The following is a 23,033-nucleotide window of genomic DNA, read 5'->3' as shown; positions in this document are numbered from 1 at the left end:
CAATCGACAAAAATCATCAGGACGCCAGGTCGCAGGCAGCCATGGTGTCCTCTGTCCCCACTTAAAGACCAGGATTGGTAAGTCACGGAGGTACAGCTATTTCCAGATTTGTAGAAGAAAGTTTTCTTGTGTAAGATTCTCACAATGGGATTTTTTTTTTTATTCATCCCAGGCTCCCTTACTTTTTGTTTTGCCTCCTTATAAGGCACGTAATTAAATTCGTAACTTTCTGAAAATGCTAAAAATAAGCCCAGGTGCTCCACTATGCAGGCAGCTCTGCAGGTGAGAGCCGGAGCCGGAGCCGGAGCCTGCACAGGTTATAAGCAGTAAGTCTGGGGGCTGCCAGGCCTGAGGCAGGAAGGTCCTGCTTCAGCTCCTTCAGCTTTTCCCCAGCACTTCCTCCTGCTTGAAGCATCTGTCTGTCTGTCCTGTGGCAAAGATAAGACCCAGCACAGGAAGCTGCACAGGAGACAAATAGCAGGTGGTGATGCATTTTAAAGTTGCCCAGAAGCTTCCATAAGGAACTCTCCTCATTTACTTCTCAGACACGAAGAGACTTGAGAAATGTTCTCTTTTGATGTTCTCCCAGCTGAATTTCAAACACTTCCCCTTCCATTGATTTTAAAGGGTATGTTCCTAGTCTCCAAGGGTTGCTTATTTGGAGGTAATTTGTAAGTCATGGTGCTCTGCAGAGCAGAGAAGTTGGCAAGAGCCAGTGAAGGTGCTGGTCCTGGCTGGATGGCGAGTGAGCCTGCGTCTGACCACACTCTGGAGCCAGCAAGAGTCCCTGCCTAGAGGCAGGACACTCATGGGCAGTATTAGTGGGTGCCACGGCAGTGCAAGCATAACGTCAGAGCCACACCGGCCTTACTTTGGAAGGGTGTCGGCTCTTCCTTTGAAGCTTCCCAACTTCTGTGCTCAGAAATGCAAACTTGCTGAGTTGCAGGGAAGTGACACCTGGAGACGGTTCTCAAGGTCCCGCTGGACTCCATGTGCTCACTCCCTCAACAGGGCAGGGCTGTAGGATTGGCTTTGACCACTGAAAAGAGCATGAGCAGAGGCTTCCATGTGGAAGCCTCATTTCTAGTTGCCTCATTTCTGCCCCTGCTACTGTCCTGGAGACATTCTACACCAGGAGTCAGCGGGCATTTTCTGTAATGGGCTCATAATAAACATTTCAGGCTGTGTGGGTCTTATGAATCTCTGCCACAACTCCTCAATATCTCTGTTATGGCCTAAAAACAGCTGTGGATGATATACAAATGGGCGTGTGTGACCCTGTTCCAGCGAAACTTTCATTTACCAAAACAAGCAGTGGCTGGACTCAGCCTGTGGGTGTCTGTTAGTGTCCCGGGTGAGGATGGTGGAGCCAAGCCCTCTTCTGCCGGTGACTCATAGTATGAGTGAGAAGCAAGCGTCCGCAGCTTGGTGCCCTGGAGAATGTGGGCTGCTTATCACGTGATGTGGTCACTCTCAGTGATGGACACAGGCACCCCAGAGCCGACTGCCCACAGAGGGTCCTCGGGCACCTGCTTGATTTCATACTTGGTTTATGAGGAAATTTTTCTAAAATGGAATCAATCATTTCCCGATTTGATCCAATAACCTCAAAAGCAAACGTGTCACAGTAGAGTTGGCCTGAATGGCTTCTTTCCCTCTCCTCTGATTATCCTTCCTCCCCCAGCAGAGCGCTGACATGTGAGTGATACTCCATTACGCCCGAAGCACCAGCTGAGCCTCTGACCTCTCCCAATCGCAAAGGAAGAATCCCTAGGGGTGCCAAGATGAGCAGGACAGGCCACCTGAGGCTCAGCCAGCTGCATGCCCTGGACACCTTCAGCCAGGGCCCCACAGCTGTGTCCTCTCCCCAGCCATCGACGTGCAGCCAGGCCTGTGAGGGTTGGGGAAGGCCACACAGCCTCTTAGGTACCACGCTGCTTTATGTACAAGACCATCCAGTGAGGAATGCTGCTGGTGCTGTTTTGTGGCCCACCCAAGAAGGAAGCTAGCGTGTGAGAGCCCCACCTGTGGGCCACTGGCACCTAGCTCCTGCCTTCAAGGACCTAAAAGCCCAGGGAGGAACGGGGGACAGCCATGCACACAAATAATGTTCCATCACGGGCACACGGGAAGTCCTGCAGGCAGAGACAGTGGGGGAATTGATTTGGTGGTGGAAAGGTGACATGGGGCCACAGAAAGCTACCAAAGGGGGTGAACATGTCAGATGGCCTGAAGGGTGGGCAGGCGCCTTTCTGCACAGGTATGTGTCTGTGGTTGCCTGGTGGGTAGAATGCCATGCTGAGGAGCAGCAAAAGGGACATGGGCAGGTGGGAAGGGATTAGCTGCGGCAGTCTCGGGGAGACATGAGCCAAGGCCAGAGCAGTGTGGGTCGCAGGCAGCAGATTTGCACGGGCTCTCGGGAGTGGAGAGTGCTGCCGGGAGCTGGAGAGGCAACCAAGGGCCAGTCTGAAGGCTCCCCGGAACCTTCCAAGGGACTCAGGAGGGAACTCAGGGGCAGGAAGTCAGCGTTGGGGAAGACGAAGAGTGTTAGCTCAGGGCACCTAAGGACGGTGGTGACTCCCTGAAGAACAGATGGAACACAGAAGGGGAAGCAGGTTTGCGGAAAGAGGGGTGTCATCGGTTGCTCCTGGCAAGCACCGAAGTCGAGGCGTCTCTCCAGGAAGCCAGCAGGTAGTTGGAGAAGAGAATCTGTAGTTTGAAAGAGCTGCCGGCAGGCAGAGTTTAGGGACGTTGGCTGGGGTTCTGGAGAGGGTGAGCCCCCATGGGTGAGTGTGCCCAGGATGGGAAGAGAAGGCGGGGGGCACTGGTATCTGTGTAGATGTAGGGGCTAGAAAGAAGGTCTGGCAGGAGGGCCCAGGACAGGGCTGCATTGGAAAGAAGAGTCACAGATCAAAGGGGACAGGCTCAGGAAGGGGTGCTGTCCACAGCATCAAGTGCTGCCAAGAGGTCAAGATGGTGGACGAGGAAGGAGGACACTGGACAGGGCACTGGTAACTGTGGGTGGGTCAGCTTCAGCAGCAGGGGTGGTGGGCAAGATCAGACTGCAGAGAGTCGAGCACATCCAGGGGAAAGAGGTCAGTGAGAGAAGAATGGGACTGGGCCTTCCACAGAGGCGCTGGGAGGGCACCCAGTGGGAGAAAGGTCAGCTCTGCTTGGCCGCCAGCCTGGGCCGCACCCCACCTGCTCAGGCCCTGTGTTCCCGTGGCAGCTTCTGGGAGGTGCCCAGCGGCAGCCCCAGCAGCTCCTTGGCCACCGTGACTGTGCCTGTGGCCGGCCTAGGCCTGGCAAAGCTTCCTTCTAGGCCCCACTCCCGCATCCTTCTGTCCCCCGTCCCTGCCCCTGCAGAGTAGCCGCTGAGACTCCCAGTCTCTAGCCTGTAGCATTTCCCACATGGCTACTCTGAACCCAGGCGCTGGCCTGTTCTGCATCGGCACCTCCCTTCCCGCCAGGTCTGGAGCTCACCTTACATAGCTCCCAGCTCTCTCCTCCGTTTCACAGCTCTTTCTTTTCAGCATTCTCATCAACAAAGCCTCAGCCTAAAGCCCTTTCCGGCAAAGAGCTGGACAGTGGATATTTCAGGCTGTGTTGTTGTCAGAGTCTCTGACGCTTTTTCTTCTCCTTCCTTTACTTCTTCCCCTCCTTCCCATCCTGCAGTGGTCTCGGCCACACCCACTCCTTACCCACCGCCAGCCTTCCAAAACCTCCAAGACCCAGAACAGCACCAAGCCAGAGATGGGCTCTTGGAGCACAGAACAGTGACTAGAGATGATGTGTCTGGTGTCTGGCGTCTTGGGCTGGTGATTCATTCCCTGATTCCCTGAGCAGCAGAAACAGCCACCACAGCCAACGCTCAAGGTACACCTACCAAGGAGGGCGGCCCGTATACACCCCCTCACTCCACCCTCACAACGACCATGGGGGTGGGGAGGGCACAGCTTGGCTCCATTTAACAGACAGGAAGCGGAGTTTCTGGGAAGAGGTCAGGCAGCTTTCCCAAGGTTGCAGCTACAAGGATAAGTGCTCAACCTGACCGTCTGGCTCTGGAGGCTGGCTTTTAACTCCAGGGCTCCAAGAGGTTCAGCAACTCTCCTGGGGTGACACAGCTAGAGAGAGGGAGCCCGCACCTCCACCCCAGCACCCTGTCCTGTGTGCTGCACTGAGCCTGGCCTCAGCCTAAAAAAGCAAAGCGGGGGCACTTTACGGAGCACTGCAGGGACCTGCTGGCCTTCTCCTGCGTGTCTCCTTTGGCTTGAGGTCAGCCCTGTGCATTTTACAGAGCAAACTGGAAAGTTAAGTGATATCCGTGTCCTGATAGCACTCCTAACAGCCAGGGTGGGGCCCTGGAAGGCCAGGGAGGGCTGGCCCGGAAGCACGGCCCTGAGGCGTCACCTCCACCTGGGGGGCCTCAACTTCCTCATCTCTGAAGTAGAAATAATGAATGACTGGCTCACCGTGGGGTGAGGTGGGCCACACAGCCAGGGAAGCTGAGAAGTGATGCAAGCCAGGACAGAGAAAGTGAGATCAGCAGAGGAAGCCGAAGGAGAGATGGGGACAGGCAAACCACAGATGCATCCCTGACAGCTGCGGGGAGGAGGCCAGCCTCGGCCAGCACGGGGCTCTCAGGCTGTGCCCCCAGGCTTCACGGTGCTCAGGCACTCTGAGAAGCAGGGAAGTGTCCTCTGTGCTTCAGACTCATTTCTATAGAAACCACAGACGCACGCTTCCTTTCTATTTTAAGACAACACTAAAGAAAGAGCAAAACCAGTCCATGACAGCGAGAGCCCCTTAATTCGGCCAGCTGAGGGGCTTCCTCATCCACATCCCCCCACCAAGCCTGACTGTGGAGCAACTGCAGTCAATGCATTGGACAGCACAGTGCCCCGTAAACAGCTCGTCTCTACTCCAGCTGGCTGCATTTCCAGGGCAGACACCTGCTATTTGGACCTTTCTACAGAACCCAGTGCAGTGTTCAATGAGGATTCAATAACTGTTGGGGACCATACCATGCTCACCCCAAACGTAAACGCACTGGGACACACAATGCACGATCTGAAATCCTCTGCTCCCCATGGCCCAAAAGTCCTGGTCCAGATGACCAGCCTCGTATACTTCACCAGCCTGTCTTCCCCTACAGCCCCAGTCCCCGGGTGCCAAGAATTCATCCTGTTAGTCAAGATATTCTTTATCACAGGCTGAATGGACACACTGGGTCTTGAGGGGACTATGAGAGGCAGGGGACTGGCTGCTGCAGTGGCCCTTGCTGGGGCCAGCATTGCCCCATGCTGTGGGCACCACCTGTGGGCAGGCCTTCCTACTCTGTCCACCCCACATTTCCCAAGATGGCAGTGCTGGCATGCGAGAGGCCTCTGTTTGTGGATGAGCGCATGCACACAGCAATGCTGAATTCCTCCAGGCCGATGATCAAAGCCAAAGTGCCACCCACTAACCACAGAATCCTGGGCCTGGGCTCCCTCTCCCGGGGTGTGGCCAGCATGGTGGGGAAGAGAATCCCTGAAGCACTGTGGTCACAGCAGGACCTGAGTCTGGATCGCCTTGGCTACCACAGGCCAGTCCTCAGGCTAGGCACTTCCTGGTCAGACATACATGGCCAGCAAGGTGGTAGGAACCAGGAAGGCAGTGCAGAGCAGGGGCAGACCAGGAGGGCTTGATCTCTGGGCACATCCAGACCATAGCAGCACACTGGAGCCTGCAAGGGCAGCATGCACAGCTCACACTTGCACCAGGTGCCCCTTCTGTCTTCCGGCAGCTCAATTAAATCAGGACAGGGAGACAGGCGGCATCTGCTGTATTTGACCTCTTGCCCTTTGAGGTGACCCAAACTAAAGTCAGTAGCCTGGTCATGACTTTCACTTCAAGTCGAACTGCTGGTAAATGGATCCCAGGATCCCAGTCCCACTAATCCCTAATCCCAATCCCTGTGGAGCCAGGTAGTATGCAAATTAATAGAAACATCTGTTCCCTTCCTGCCCCAGTAGACATCAGACTGCAGATGGCTTAGAAATGTTCCCTCTGCTTGTTTTAACACAGAGGCCATGGCAACATGAGACGCTGGTGCAGGTGAGGATGCAGGAAGGAGAGGAAACTAGATCCTGCACCTGCGTGTGCTGAGCACATCTCAGGGGCCTGCGGGAAAGTGGTGGAGAAGATGCCCCAGCCCTCTTGGGACACAGCAGCAGCTTTGCAAAGTTCATGGGCCCTGTGGGCTCCTTTTTTAGAACTCCAAGGAACACCAACGGCAGCTTTGGACATATTACCCACAAATTACAGGACACAGGCCAGACACTTGTGGGGGTAGGTGCTGGCCTGGCAGTTCCAGGGCCACCTCTGGCTGGTGATCAGGAAGAAGGGCCCTCCCTCTGGTTGATGGGGGTCCCTGACTACAGTGAGAGTGGCCTTTGCTCTTCTAGGAGGAAGGAGACAAAAGACCTACCCAAGTGGTACACAAGGGCCAGGCCGCTGCTCCTCAGTCTTCTCCTTAGGAGCACCCCTCAAACCTGCCACAACTTGCCTTTGAGCCAAATTTGTTTCACAACACAACTTTCGACTGTTCACATCGCCAGTAGCTGCTCAGGTTGCCAAGGAGGGACCCCAGCTCTGGGCCAGAGTTATCACACTTAGTTGTTGGTGACAAACAGGGTGAGCTCCCCGAGTCTTAGCACCACCATGACAACCTGCCCAGTGTCCAGGATGTTTGAGCAAAGAATAAGCAAGACTCTTCCAAGAGCCACTGCTTGTGGCTTTACCCCCATGATGTGCACACATGCAGGGAGCACAGCCACGCTGGCCTGACACTGAGTTACCATGCCCCTCCCAGGCATTTCCAAATAGGAGGTGCTCAAGAAGAATTTAGCCCAGGTCAGGAGTGGAGTTAGGGTTGGGACCAAGGTTGTGCTTTTCCCCATAAGGAAAATGCACCAGCAGCGCTGTTCCTTGGGGAACGTTCCCAGGCACAGGCTGTGGGAGCTTCCAGGCAGTGGGGTAACCATGGTGGCAGATGACTGCATGGTTACGGCTCCAGATACCACAGCACCCATTCCAGACCTCAGCCTCAGCCGCCGATGAGAGCTAGCGTTCGTGTGTGTGCGCACACATATGCGTGCAGGTGAGTGTGTATCCACCAATATGTGTGTGCCTGTATAAATGTCTACATGTGTGCACGGGTGTTATGTGTGGGTGTTTATGTGGAAGGGAAGCATATAAGTTCACAAGTGTGTGCATGTGTGCATGGGGTATATGTGTATATGTATGTGTGTGTGCATGTGTATGTGCAGGTGTGTACCTGGAGGGGAGTGTGTGTGTGTAAATGCCCGTGTATGCATGTGTATGCACATGCATGTGTGTGTGCATGTGGAGGGGGTGCATATAAGTGCACGTGTGCACAGGTGTATATGTGTATACGTGTGTGTGTGTATATGTGTAGGTGTGCATGTGGATGTCAGTGTATGTAAGTGCACGTGTGTGTGCAGGTATATGTGTGTGCCATGTGTGAGTGCACATGTGCATGGGAGTGCGTATGTGTGGGTGTGCATGTGCTCAAGTGTACATGTAATGTGTGTATGTGAGCACATGTGTGCACAGGTGTATATGTGTATACGTGTGTGTGTATATGTGTAGGTGTGCATGTGGATGGCAGTGTAAGTACACGTGTGTGTGTGCAGGTATATGTGTGTGCCATGTGTATGTGAGTGCACATGTGCATGGAAGTGCATATGTGCGGGTGTGCATGTGCTCAAGTGTACATGTAATGTGTGTATGTGCGCACACGTGTGCATGTGTGTGTAGGCTGATGTGGCACATCTAGATCACATGGCCCTTCTCCAGAAGCTCGGCAATTTTTAAGACAATTCTCTGCGTAAAGTTGTCTGAGTTCACTGTGATTTTGAACAAGACAGTTCTTCCCAGCCAGTTGCTTATGGGTGACTGCCCCAGGATTCCCTGCAGATCAGCGCCCTTGCTCTGAGGCGTGTCCAGGGCAGCCAGAGGGACTCTGGAGGGAATGTGGAGTGTGGTGGCGGGTGAGCCACTGGGTGGAAAGCAGCAGCGCAGGGAGAAATGTCGTGGGCACCATTGTGTGGGCACCTTGGGCTTGCCCATGCACACCTGCCACAGTCTGGAGGAGGTCTGATGACAATGGCACAGGAGTGTGACTGCAGGGTCGCCCTGTCGGGCACTTGGAGAGCCCCTTCCATCTCCGGCTGCAGTCTCTGCATTCATAAAAGGGAAACTTGCCCAATTCCTGCCCTGTGCATGGCACTGTGAAGGATCTTGTCAGAGTTACAGGCAAGTACTTACTAAATATCGTTCATTATTTTTAAAATTTTTAAATCAATTTATTTTATTTTATTGATTGACTGGTTGCTTGTAGAGACAGAGTCTTGTCCAAGCTGATCTTGAACTCTTGGCCTCAAGCAATCCTCCTGCCTCGGCCTCCCAAAGCACCAGGATTACAGGCATGAGCCACTATGCCCAGCCTTTAAATGCTTTGCTTTGGTTACTTCAATTTACAAAAAAACTAGTGGAAATGGAGTCTAGAAATAGAAGGTATCTGTAGAAACAATAGTAACAAAAGTACTCAACAATAGTTTATTCTGGTTCTGAGCTCTGGCTCTTTCTTTCTCTTGAAAGGGAAATTAGCAAACATTGCAGAGATGCTAAAAATATGCTAGCACTACGCCAAGACTCTTCCAGGACATAATCAGACATCCAGAAGCCAAATGACATGGGAAAAACCTTGTCATGAGGTGGGTGGGTATTACTCAGACATTCCCTGGACCACTGAGAATCAGCTCACACACCACTAGGCCATCTTCTGAACCAGGCAGGGCACACTCACCATTCTCCACACTTCAGATGGGGGCGGGACCCAGTGCCAGGTAGCAAGGGGCAAACCCCGCTCAACCCCAAAGGGCAGTTCTGGGGTGGCCTCTATGCTAGTTGAGGAACAGGGAACACTGAACACGGAGCTGAGGATAGAACCCCAGAGAACCCAGGGATGCCTGCCCTGGCCCGCGGGATGTTACCTGGGAGGGAGCAGCGCATGACAGATGAGCAAGGTCTCCAATCCTGGCCGCGGCTCGGGGATCGCTGGAGCTGATCAACACTGGAGCGCTAATTTCCATGGAATGCCTGTGGCTGGCAGCCTGGGAGGATCTGTGTGTCACACTGAGCGCGGTGAAGGAGTGGCGTTTCTTGGTGTTCTTCTTGCCATCCACACGCCGCTGAAAGGCACTGACCGCCCCTGAGCTGCTTAAAGTGGGACTTGGGGCCATGCTGGCCACAGCGCCAGAGTCAGAGGGCAGGGAGGCATTGCAGCTGGATGCAGCAGCTGGGCACGGCTTGTCCATCTCAATGAGCTGCTTGGCGGAGTCGTTGAGCTGAGTGAGAAAGGGGAGAGTGGGGGCTTCATTAAATCATGGTCACATGCCACACCAGCCCTCTGCACTCTCCAAGCCACATTCCCATTCACAACCTGGCAATGTGTTCAAATCGGTCAGAGGGCAGGGAAAACACAGCAGAGGCTGGTGGGGTGGCATAGGTTTTATTGACAAGGTTTTTGGAGCAGCTCAAAAACCCCAGGAGCCATGATGGAGAGAGGGGATTCAGAGAGAGGGAGTGTTTTCCAAGGGCCACTATCTTGTCTCCCCAATCTTTTCAACTGCTGGCCATTTCTGGCATGCACAGTGCAGCCCTGCAGACAGTGAGGGACCAGGGACAAGACGGGAAGGAAGCCCCACATCAGAAGACGTGGGCTGGCCCTGCATGCTCCACAACAGCAGGTTCCCGGCCTGCCCTGAGCACTACAGGTCCCCGGAGGAGATTTCAAAGCATGTGACTAGAATGCACTTTCTAATGGCTGGTGACCAGCTGTGGCAGGGGAGTCTGCTCTGGTCAGCATGAACTATGGAAGCTCTTTTCAGTAACCGCCTCCACTCAGGCTGTCAAGCCCCAGAAGTTGGCCTTGAGTGCAGCCCAGAAGTGTCAATAATCTGTCATCTTGAGTGATGTGGTGAGGTCTCAGGACACGACTCCTTCCCACATCTCCCACCTGTTCTACAAGATAGCAGGCATTTTGTGCAGCCAAGAGTTTGACGAAACTCTGATCCTGGGTGGTGCTTATCAGGAAAGGTGGTATGAAGGTTCAAGTCCATGAGCAACCGGGGAAGAAATCCTCCTGGCCGGTAAGCCACATCCTTCCTCTCAGGGCTGCGGCATCGCCTGGAGGGGCTGGGAGGGGCAGCCCAGGCACACCCACTGGGGGAAGGTCCGGGAATTACACAGCCTGGGGAGGTACCAGCTGTGAGAAAAGGCTCCCTGGGCTGGTGCTTGGGGCCTCAGTTAGGTCAATTCACCACGTGTGAGTGACAGTGTCCCCTGACCCTACACCTGGAGGAAGTTTCCCACTTGGGTGCCCAATGGAGCCCCTTCCTTCTTAGGCTGTACTCGGCTCAGCCTAAGTGCATACCTATAATGGGGAGCTGACAGTGATCTGAAAGAATAAAGCAGAGGGAACTCTTTACTGTGTACACAGAGGTGGCTGGGAAGAAAATATGATACTAGAATCAGCATGGGATGATTGCTACAAGCTGGGTTAAGCAAATGCCATCGGGCTGGGTAAATGCCTGTGAGCTTCCACTCTTTCTCCCTCACCTTTCCAGAAGTAGCAGAAGAAACTGAGTAAATGCCAGCTGCCCTCTGGGCAGACCTCCCTGGAGGAGCACAGAGCTCGGGGCACGAGGAAGCGGGAGCCGTCTCTGAGTTTTCTCCTCACCAAGCAGAAACTGAGCAGGGTGGGGTGGTTGTGTGCAGGGCTGGCACATTCTGTCTGCCAGGGTACTGTTTTGGGTTTGGGGCCCACAGGGTCTCTGCAGCAGCATGACTGGGCTGTGTGCTGCAGGGCACCACAGAGGCACCTAGGCCAGTGGCCAAAGGGCTTTCCAAAAACTGCAGGTAGGCCACTGGGGGGCAGTTTGAAGCCTTCATGGGAAAAACAGGACTCAGCAGTTGCCGGGAAGTAGTTACAGGATTCAGAAAGGAAGAGGAGAGAGGCAGTGAGTCAGTGACATCCATGAAGGTGGGAAGACCATAGCAGGCAAGTGAAGGACCACATGAGCCGCTGTGGCAGTGCAGGCTCCCTGGGGCAGTCACGCCCGCTCTTTGGCCAGCCGTGGGTGTACACTTGGCATAGGCTAAGGATATAGGCTAAGCCCTTGCATGGGAGGCCAGCAGGTGCCAGGAGGGGCCTGTCCCCTACACCTACCAGGAGTCGAGTCTGACGTCAGCCTCGTCTAGGAGACTCCCCTCAATGCTGTGAACCAGTGAAGGGAGACACCAGGTCTCACCCAGATACAGAGCTAGCATTTGCACCTGGTAGCACCTTGATGAGTTAAAAAAACAAAAACAAAAAACCCAGAAGCCCTGCTGAGTTTAAGTGGCATGAGAAAGGGCGGCCCCATCACAGGGCTGCTCCGGGCAGGCCGAGCAGATCACAGGAGCAGATCACAGGAGCGGGGGAGCAGGATGGCTGCAGGTTCCAGCTGCCTTCAGACCTGGCCCAGGCACATGGCTATCAGTGCTTCCACTACAAATATCTGCCTTTCAGAGGGAGGTTACGAAAAACCTCACTCCGGGTTCCAATATGTGTGATCTAAAGCCAGGATTATTTCCTTTGAAATGTTTCCTCCAACCAGGCTCAGCTGTTTTGCTCTATTTCATGGCTGTATTCATTTGCTTCCTCCTAAGTGCTACTCAGAGAACAAACCAGTGCCTGTTCCCTCCCACAGCCCTCCGTGGGGCTCTCCAAATACCTGAGAGCCAGCTTCCTGGACCCCAGTGTTCTCTGCCCACTTGACAGGGTCTAGAGGAAGACAGAGCAGCAGGGCACAGTGAGCGCGGCCCTCCATTCATCTCACTCACTGGCATGGGAGCACGTTCTAAACACACCTGCCACGCGCCTGCATTTGGGACATCATTACACAGCAATCATGGCAGCAATAATGCTGAGGCCGGGCTCAAATGATTCCCTTTTCCCCAAAGGAACAGGCCTGGAGTGTATCACTTAGTCCCCCTGTGACTGTTGACTTGGTACTGAAAACTGTTTTCAAAATCAGGAAATCCAGGCACCAACAGGTTGTTGTATGCACGTCCAGAAGAGATGGGGCCCTGATCTGAATGTCAGCGTAGATTTCCAGGATCCCTATTCTCATCAGGGGCCACAGCAGCCAGGAGCACAGTGCCTGGCCCCTCAGCAGTGCCACATGTCACTGAGCACTGGGCGGCCACCAGCATGTGTCCCTGAGAGGCTGCTCACAAGTGACCGCACTGTGCCCCCTTCACGGCGGAGACAGAAACTGAGGGTGGGGAGGCAGCATGCATCCCTCATGCCTTAGCAACCCCAGCCCAAGGCCGGTGCTCAAGGTGAAGGCAAAAAGCTTCCATCAAGATAGGCAGTTTCAACAGATGGCGGGAGAAGTAAGAACTCCTGCCTCAAAGAAGAAAGTCCTCAATGCTTCATCCAAAGCTTCAGCATCCCCAGCAACCCTGCAGCAGCCAGGCAGGCAAAATGCTGCCAAGGGGTGTCCTAGGAAGAGGAGTGGTTAGGCTGTATCCTGTTGACTCATCTCTGCTTCTGAGCCAAGGGGCTTCTCCATGGGCCCGTTTCCTCCTGCCCTGTGCAGTCTTCATTCTGAAAGTACAGAGTGGACTAACCCGGTGGGCCTCAACACGCAGCTGCATCTCTACATGCGTGGGACTGAGGGGTCATTTTCCACCCACCACTGGGGACCAGGTTTGCCAGATTCACACAGGCTGCGGAGTCCCAGGCACTGCTACAGATCTGTGACTTGATCCTGGGGCAAAACTCACCATCTGGGGAAGTTTTCATTGTCTACACAACAAGCTCCAATTTAGTCACATCATAAAGCTGGGCCTGGATTTGGCACCAGTGCCATCCCAATCAGAAGGCCCCTCACCAGCCACACACATCCTCGTGGGCCCATGTCCTCGTGGGTCACAGGACACCCTCACCTGCTGGTGCCTGTGCGGGATGGCAGCTCTCGTGCACCCATTAGGAGCAGCCGCGCTTTCCCCAGCTCCTCACTCTGCAAGTTGGTGCAGACTTGTCTCGCACACAGGCCTCCATGCTGCAGGGAAGCCTGGCGGCTCTGCCCTCCCGTGTGGTATGGATTCGGCCTGAGGGGGCACCCCTTCCCACCAAGGTGCCATCTGGAAAGGAAACGGCTCCAGTGGCTCTATCTGCATGTGGGGTCACCTTGTTTGTTCATCAGGTGGATACCCCCCTCCTACATGGATGTGCACACACATAACCAATGCACCCAGTAACTACACTTTTCACGTTTTTTAATGGAAAGAGAACACATTTTCATCTTCCATACAAAATGGAAACAAAATGATAACTCAATATTTCAAACGTCTTGGCAACTTTATCCATTCATCATGAGGACTGCTGCTGGTACCTGGGCAGGTGTTTGCCCATCCCAGGGCCTGCCCCTGTTCTGGGGCCCCTTTGCAGGGGCCGATGCTCCTGGGAACATGAAACTGGATGGGGTGGGAGATTAGCTCAAGTGAGCGGTGCAGTCTTGTCCATGGGACAGTAAAGACTGGGCCAGGGCTCACCATCCCACAGGGGACCCCACTCATGCTCATCACGCTATGGCCTCTGTGACATCGAGTGGCTGCCTCCTGGCTCAGCAAAGCCCCTCCCAATACTTTGTCTCCCCAACTTTCTTAGGTTAGATGTGATTTTCTTCCACAACCACTTTCCAACCACAGAATTGTCTAGAAGGGTAAAAAAAGCTGAAGAGTTTCTTCCATCCATCCTTTAAACAGTTCTACAGAATGGGCCCTTGGTTTAGAGTGCGCTGTAGCCTTGTGGCTGCGTCCGAGGGTGGGGCTGGGTTGAATAGAGAAGACTCTCTCCCCGCAGCTCCTGGAGCCATGGGTCTCCTAACTCCGGTGGGGAGGTGTGGCCAACCCGGGAATTTCAGCGCTGGGTCCATGACAGCGCCAGAGTACAGTCACCCCAAATCCCTGGGTCTGACTGAGGAGACTTTAAACTGAATGTATGCAGGGGGAATTTTTTTTTTTCTTTAAAAAGGAGTAAGATTGGCAAGCCAGTCATGAGGGAGGGCAGCAGCTGTAACATCAAAAGAAGAACAGTGCTGTGGGAGGTGCCCAGCTAAACAAGAAAAACGGCGCAATAGCTGTGTCCCCTCGGGCCCCTGCCTTGACCCAGAGTGGAGGAAGAGCAACCTCAGCACTGAGCGACAGGGCTTGTGAGCGTGATACAAGGGAGGGAACGTGTCCCGAAACCCACGTCTTGGTGGAAATCCAGGAAGCCAAGGGTGCAAGCAGGAGGGCAAGTGATCACAGTTTAACAAGAAGGCAACACATGACTCTTTTCATGGATGTGCTATTCAGAAAACAAAACGGACTGAGCACCTACCATGTACTGGGCCCTGCTCAAAGGCCTGCTCTAAAAGAGTTTCTATTTCAGTGCACACTGAACAACCTGGGGATCCTTCACAGAGGCCAACTCCGGCTCAATAGGTGTGGGCTCGTGCCAAGTTTCTGCATTTCTTCTAGCTCCCAAGAGACGACGCTGCCATTCTTTGCAGATGCCATTGCAGTAGCAAGCTTCTAGAACACTCTTTGCAAGCTCAGCTTCCCAATGGCAGCACCCTCCCTAAGAACCCTCTATGGACCAGACTCGTGTGTTCCAGAGACTCCTGTGGGGCATTTGCCTTCCTCTGAAGCTTCCACTCTTACGGCTGAGTGTGGCAGAGGCCACCACGGCTGGCTGCTGGCCTTAGAGCTTCACAAACTCAGGAGCAGGTGAAGAATGGCTTTTGCCTGCCTGATGCTTTTGTTGGGAGACATCTCGGGAGCTTCCCCTCACTGAGACGGGCAGGCAAGATGGCTGGGCTGGGCTTCGATCAGCACTTGCCAGTTGTAAAACATGTCATTCTTCAGGAGACTAAGCAGGAGCGGTGGAGAGGGAAGGATTCCCTTTAACACTGGTTCCTTCACCCTCCTCATAGGCACCCCTCATCCTGAAGGGTTGTGTGTGGAACACTCCCAGAGCCTTTAAGGTGAAAGGCTGCCAAAACTGGGGACTCTTGGCCAGTGACTAAGCTAGTAAGAAGCTAGGGAGCCGGGCGCAGTGGCTCACGCCTGTAATCCCAGCACTTTGAGAGGCCGAGTGGGCGGATTGTGAGGTCAGGAGATCGAGACCATCCTGGTTAACACTGGTGAAACCTCATCTCCACTTAAAAAAAATAAAAAATAAAAAAAAGCAAAAAATTAGCCAGGCGTGGTGGCGGGCACCTGTAGTCCCAGCTACTTGGGAGGCTGAGGCAGGAGAATGGCTGGCATGAACCCGGGAGGCAGAGCTTGCAGTGAGCCGAGTTCACGCCACCGCACTCAGCCTGGGTGACAGAGTGAGATTCTGTCTCAAAAAAAAAAGAAGCAAGGGGCGGAGCAAGATGGCCGAATAGGAACAGCTCCAGTCTCCAACTCCCAGCGCGAGCGACACAGAAGACCGGTGATTTCTGCATTTTCAACTGAGGTACTGGGGTCATCTCACTAGGGAGTGCCGGACAATCGGTGCTGGTCAGCTGCTGCAGCCTGACCAGCGAGAGCTGAAGCAGGGTGAGGCATCGCCTCACCTGGAAGTGCAAGGGGGAAGGGAATCCCTTTTCCTAGCCAGGGGAACTGAGACACACAACACCTGGAAAATCGGGTAACTCCCACCCCAATACAGCACTTTAAGCAAACAGGCACACCAGGAGAGTGTATCCCACACCTGGCCGGGAGGGTCCCAGGCCCACAGAGCCTCCCTCACTGCTAACACAGCAGTCTGCGGCGATCTATCTGCAGGGCAGTGGCGAGGCTGGGGGAGGGGCGCCCGCCATTGCTGAGGCTTAAGTAGGTAAACAAAGCCGCTGGGAAGCTCGAACTGGGTGGAGCTCACAGCAGCTCAAGGAAGCCTGCCTGTCTCTGTAGTCTCCACCTCTGGGGACAGTGCACAGCTGAAGACCAACAGGGGAAGCAGCGGGGGCCTGTGCAGACGCGAACGACTCTGTCTGACAGCTTTGGGGAGAGCCGTGGATCTCCCAACGCGGAGGTTGAGATCTGAGAACAGACAGACTGCCTGCTCAGGTGGGTCCCTGACCCCTGAGTAGCCTAGCTGGGAGACATCCCCCACTAGGGGCAGTCTGACACCCCACACCTCACAGGGTGGAGTACACCCCTGAGAGGAAACTTCCAAAGGAAGAATCAGACAGGTACACTCGCTGTTCAGCAATATTCTATCTTCGGCAACCTCTGCTGCTGATACCCAGGCAAACAGGGTCTGGAGCGGACCTCAAGCAACCTCCAACAGACCAACAGACAGTCCTTCTGACTGTCAGAAGGAAAACTATCAAACAGGAAGGACACCTATACCAAAACCCCATCAGTACGTCACCATCATCAAAGACCAGAGACAGATAAAACCACAAAGATGGGGAAGAAGCAGGGCAGAAAAGCTGGAAATTCAAAAAATAAGAGCGCATCTCCCCCTGCAAAGGAGTGCAGCCCATCGCCAGCAACAGATCAAAGCTGGTCAGAGAATGACTTTGACGAGATGAGAGAAGAAGGCTTCAGTCCATCAAACTTCTCAGAGCTAAAGGAGGAATTACGTACCCAGCGCAAAGAAACTAAAAATCTTGAAAAAAGAGTGGAAGAACTGACAGCTAGACTAATTAATGCAGAGAAGATCATAAATGAAATGACAGAGATGAAAACCATGACACGAGAAATAGGGGACAAATGCACAAGCTTCAGTAACTGACTCGATCAACTGGAAGAAAGAGTATCAGCGATTGAGGATCAAATGAATGAAATGAAGCGAGAAGAAAAACCAAAAGAAAAAAGAAGAAAAAGAAATGAACAAAGCCTGCAAGAAGTATGGGATTATGTAAAAAGACCAAATCTACGTCTGATTGGGGTGCCTGAAAGTGAGGGGGAAAATGGAACCGAGTTGGAAAACACTCTTCAGGATATCATCCAGGAGAACTTCCCCAACCTAGTAGGGCAGGCCAACATTCAAATTCAGGAAATACAGAGAACGCCACAAAGATACTCCTCGAGAAGAGCAACTCCAAGACACATAATTGCCAGATTCACCAAAGTTGAAATGAAGGAAAACATCTTAAGGGCAGCCAGAGAGAAAGGTCGGGTTACCCACAAAGGGAAGCCCATCAGACTAACAGCAGATCTCTCGGCAGAAACTCTACAAGCCAGAAGAGAGTGGGGGCCAATATTCACCGTTCTTAAAGAAAAGAATTTTCAACCCAGAATTTCATATCCAGCCAAACTAAGTTTCATAAGTGAAGGAGAAATAAAATCCTTTACAGATAAGCAAATGCTTAGAGATTTTGTCACCACCAGGCCTGCCTTACAAGAGACCCTGAAGGAAGCCCTAAATATGGAAAGGAACAACCGGTACCAGCCATTGCAAAAACATGCCCAAATGTAAAGACCATCGAGGCTAGGAAGAAACTGCATCAACTAACGAGCAAAATAACCAGTTAATATCATAATGACAGGATCAAGTTCACACATAACAATATTAACCTTAAATGTAAATGGACTAAATGCTCCAATTAAAAGACACAGACTGGCAAACTGGATAAAGAGCCAAGACCCATCAGTCTGCTGTATTCAGGAGACCCATCTCACATGCAGAGACATACATAGGCTCAAAATAAAGGGATGGAGGAAGATCTACCAAGCAAATGGAGAACAAAAAAAAGCAGGGGTTGCAATCCTAGTCTCTGATAAAACAGACTTTAAACCATCAAAGATCAAAAGAGACAAAGAAGGCCATTACATAATGGTAAAGGGATCAATTCAACAGGAAGAGCTAACTCTCCTAAATATATATGCACCCAATACAGGAGCACCCAGATTCATAAAGCAAGTGCTTAGAGACTTACAAAGAGACTTAGACTCCCACACAATAATAATGGGAGACTTCAACACTCCACTGTCAACATTAGACAGATCAACAAGACAGAAAGTTAACAAGGATATCCAGGAATTGAACTCATCTCTGCACCAAGCGGACCTAATAGACATCTATAGAACTCTCCACCCCAAATCAACAGAATATACATTCTTCTCAGCACCACATTGCACTTATTCCAAAATTGACCACATAATTGGAAGTAAAGCACTCCTCAGCAAATGTACAAGAACAGAAATTATAACAAACTGTCTCTCAGACCACAGTGCAATCAAACTAGAACTCAGGACTAAGAAACTTAATCAAAACCGCTCAACTACATGGAAACTGAACAACCTGCTCCTGAATGACTACTGGGTACATAATGAAATGAAAGCAGAAATAAAGATGTTCTTTGAAACCAATGAGAACAAAGATACAACATACCAGAATCTCTGGGACACACTGAAAGCAGTGTGTAGAGGGAAATTTATAGCACTAAATGCCCACAAGAGAAAGCAGGAAAGATCTAAAATTGACACTCTAACATCACAATTAAAAGAACTAGAGAGGCAAGAGCAAACACATTCAAAAGCTAGCAGAAGGCAAGAAATAACTAAGATCAGAGCAGAACTGAAGGAGATAGAGACACAAAAAACCCTCCAAAAAATCAATGAATCCAAGAGTTGGTTTTTTGAAAAGATCAACAAAATTGACAGACCGCTAGCAAGACTAATAAAGAAGAAAAGAGAGAGGAATCAAATAGACGCAATAAAAAATGATAAAGGGGATATCACCACTGACCCCACAGAAATACAAACAACCATCAGAGAATACTATAAACGCCTCTACGCAAATCAACTAGAAAATCTAGAAGAAATGGATAATTTCCTGGACACTTACACTCTCCCAAGACTAAACCAGGAAGAAGTTGAATCCCTGAATAGACCAATAGCAGGCTCTGAAATTGAGGCAACAATTAATAGCCTACCCACCAAAAAAAGTTCAGGACCAGATGGATTCACAGCTGAATTCTACCAGAGGTACAAGGAGGAGCTGGTACCATTCCTTCTGAAACTATTCCAATCAATAGAAAAAGAGGGAATCCTCCCTAACTCATTTTATGAGGCCAACATCATCCTGATACCAAAGTCTGGCAGAGACACAACAAAAAAAGAGAATTTTAGACCAATATCCCTGATGAACATCGATGCAAAAATCCTCAATAAAATACTGGCAAACCGGATTCAGCAGCACATCAAAAAGCTTATCCACCATGATCAAGTGGCCTTCATCCCTGGGATGCAAGGCTGGTTCAACATACGCAAATCAATAAACGTAATCCAGCATATAAACAGAACCAAAGACAAGAACCACATGATTATCTCAATAGATGCAGAAAAGGCTTTTGACAAAATTCAACAGCCCTTCATGCTAAAAACGCTCAATAAATTCGGTATTGATGGAACGTACCTCAAAATAATAAGAGCTATTTATGACAAACCCACAGCTAATATCATTCTGAATGGGCAAAAACTGGAAAAATTCCCTTTGAAAACTGGCACAAGACAGGGATGCCCTCTCTCACCACTCCTATTCAACATAGTGTTGGAAGTTCTGGCTAGGGCAATCAGGCAAGAGAAAGAAATCAAGGGTATCCAGTTAGGAAAAGAAGAAGTCAAATTGTCCCTGTTTGCAGATGACATGATTGTATATTTAGAAAACCCCATCATCTCAGCCCAAAATCTCCTTAAGCTGATAAGCAACTTCAGCAAAGTCTCAGGATACAAAATTAATGTGCAAAAATCACAAGCATTCTTATACACCAGTAACAGACAAGCAGAGAGCCAAATCAGGAATGAACTTCCATTCACAATTGCTTCAAAGAGAATAAAATACCTAGGAATCCAGCTTACAAGGGATGTAAAGGACCTCTTCAAGGAGAACTACAAACCACTGCTCAGTGAAATAAAAGAGGACACAAACAAATGGAAGAACATACCATGCTCATGGATAGGAAGAATCAATATCGTGAAAATGGCCATACTGCCCAAGGTTATTTATAGATTCAATGCCATCCCCATCAAGCTACCAATGAGTTTCTTCACAGAATTGGAAAAAACGGCTTTAAAGTTCATATGGAACCAAAAAAGAGCCCGCATTGCCAAGACAATCCTAAGTCAAAAGGACAAAGGTGGAGGCGTCACGCTACCTGACTTCAAACTATACTACAAGGCTACCGTAACCAAAACAGCATGGTACTGGTACCAAAACAGAGATATAGACCAATGGAACAGAACAGAGTCCTCAGAAATAATACCACACATCTACAGCCATCTGATCTTTGACAAACCTGAGAGAAACAAGAAATGGGGAAAGGAGTCCCTATTTAATAAATGGTGCTGGGAAAATTGGCTAGCCATAAGTAGAAAGCTGAAACTGGATCCTTTCCTTACCCCTTATACGAAGATTAATTCAAGATGGATTAGAGACTTAAATGTTAGACCTAATACCATAAAAACCCTAGAAGAAAATCTAGGTAGTACCATTCAGGACATAGGCATGGGCAAGGACTTCATGTCTAAAACACCAAAAGCAACGGCAGCAAAAGCCAAAATTGACACATGGGATCTAATTAAACTGAAGAGCTTTTGCACAGCAAAAGAAACTACCATCAGAGTGAACAGGCAACCTACAGAATGGGAGAAAATTTTTGCAACCTACTCATCTGACAAAGGGCTAATATCCAGAATCTACAAAGAACTCAAACAAATATACAAGAAAAAAACAAACAACCCCATCAAAAAGTGGGGAAAGGATATGAACAGACATTTCTCAAAAGAAGACATTCATACAGCCAACAGACACATGAAAAAACGCTCATCATCACTGGCCATCAGAGAGATGCAAATCAAAACCACAATGAGATACCATCTCACACCAGTCAGAATGGCAATCATTAAGAAGTCAGGAAACAACAGGTGTTGGAGAGGATGTGGAGAAATAGGAACACTTTTACACTGTTGGTGGGATTGTAAACTAGTTCAACCATTATGGAAAACAGTATGGCAATTCCTCAAGGATCTAGAACTAGATGTACCATATGACCCAGCCATCCCACTACTGGGTATATACCCAAAGGATTATAAATTATTCTACTACAAAGACACATGCACACATATGTATATTGCGGCACTATTCACAATAGCAAAGACTTGGAATCAACCCAAATGTCCATCTGTGACAGACTGGATTAAGAAAATGTGGCACATATACACCATGGAATACTATGCAGCCATAAAAAAGGATGAGTTTGCGTCCTTTGTAGGGACATGGATGCAGCTGAAAACCATCATTCTTAGCAAACTATCACAAGAAGAGAAAACCAAACACCGCATGTTCTCACTCATAGGTGGGAACTGAACAATGAGATCACTTGGACTCAGGAAGGGGAACATCACACACTGGGGCCTATCATGGGGAGGGGGGAGGAGGGAGGGATTGCATTGGGGAGTTATACATGATATAAATGATGAATTGATGGGTGCTGACGAGTTGATGGGTGCAGCACACCAACATGGCACAAGTATACATATGTAACAAACCTGCACGTTATGCACATGTACCCTAGAACTTAAAGTATAATAATAAAAAAAAAAAAAAAAAAAAAAAGAAGCAGCAAGGGGCCTGGTGACCACCCCTGGCCAAACCGACTTGACCTTTATCCCCACATGTGCCCATCCGACCCTCATATCAACCATCTGAGGTACAGCAATGTGGCCATTTCACAGATGAGGAAACTGAGGCTCAGAGAGGTTAAGTGACCTGTTCCAAGTCACACAGTGAAAAAGCAGCACCCTTGCCACTGCTCACTCCTTTTCTGAGATGTCTCATTGACTCTGCTGCCATCCCCTCGTCACTGCAGAGCATGAGGAGGCCCTTCCCCTCTTGCTACATCTTGATGTAAAAAAAAAGAATATATTCACTGAGGTATAACTATGCCCTTGACTATTGGAATGGGTTGGGTACATTTTAGAGATTCAAATGTGGGTCTCTAAAAATCAGGCCTTTTTGGGCTGGGCACAGTGGCTCATGTTTGTAAACTCAGCACTTTGGGAGCCCGAGGCAGGCAGACTGCTTGAGTCCGGGAGATGGAGACCAGACTGGGTAACATAGTCAGACCCGGTCTCTGTAAAAAATAAAAATTAGCTGGGCATGGTAGCATGCGCCTGTGGTCCTGGCGACTCAGGAGGCTGAGGTGGGAGGATCGCTTGAGCCTGAGAGATCACGCCACTGCACTTCAGCCTGGGTGACAGAGCAAGACCCTGTGTTAATTAAAACAAAAATCAGACCATTTTTGGGGAGGTTAAAGATGACACGAGAAGTAGGTCAGGCCAATTCTCATACGGGACAGATGCCAGCTATGGTTACCAAGGGTGGGTGGCCGTTCTGTTCCCTCCCCTTTATTCACAGAAGTAGTGGCCTCAGAGGCCTGTGGACAATGCCAAACTCTTATTTCCTGGGGACATCAAACCCCAGGCATCTGTAGAACACTAGTGCCAGCACTCTGGACTGATGCTCCCTGCCCGGCCACAAGCCGTGGCCACGCACCTGCTATGGGAGAAGCTTCTACCCTGGAGGAGATTCCCTCCTTGGAATTATAGTTGGATGGAGGCTGAGCAACACTAGAGCACTGCAGGAGTGTGCTGGAGACCTGCGTGAGGCCGCCAGTCCCGCCAGAGTGAGGCCCCGAGCCCGTGGGTGACCTGCATCCCTCCAGCACATGGCAGATGTGCCTTTCTCATCCTGTCCTCTTAGTGTTTGCATTCTAGCCCTGGTCCTCGTCCTGTGATGGCTGAAGCATACAGGTCAGGCTGCTGTCGGGCTGCCCAATGGGCTGGCAAGTTGAGGTGACTACTCGGATAACTGAAGTTTAAAACGCAGGTGCAGGCAGACCTGCACTGCACAAATGGCTGCCTAATTTTGC

At 50.8% G+C, this 23,033-nt stretch overlaps 1 protein-coding gene across 1 annotated transcript in view; it reads right to left on the bottom strand.

The window, feature by feature from the left end:
* Window positions 1-23,033, bottom strand: part of SH3RF3 (SH3 domain containing ring finger 3) — a 181,101-nt gene that overhangs the window by 95,118 nt on the left and 62,950 nt on the right. The window contains 1 exon segment of the mRNA XM_030920461.1: window positions 9,063-9,416. Coding sequence (XP_030776321.1) covers window positions 9,063-9,416 — 354 coding nt within the window.

This window comes from Rhinopithecus roxellana, chromosome 17 (genome assembly GCF_007565055.1).
Source record: "Rhinopithecus roxellana isolate Shanxi Qingling chromosome 17, ASM756505v1, whole genome shotgun sequence".
NCBI classification, from domain to species: Eukaryota; Metazoa; Chordata; class Mammalia; order Primates; family Cercopithecidae; genus Rhinopithecus; species Rhinopithecus roxellana.
The sequence above is the reverse complement of the archived record's forward strand: the minus strand, read 5'-3'. Positions and strand labels throughout refer to the sequence as shown.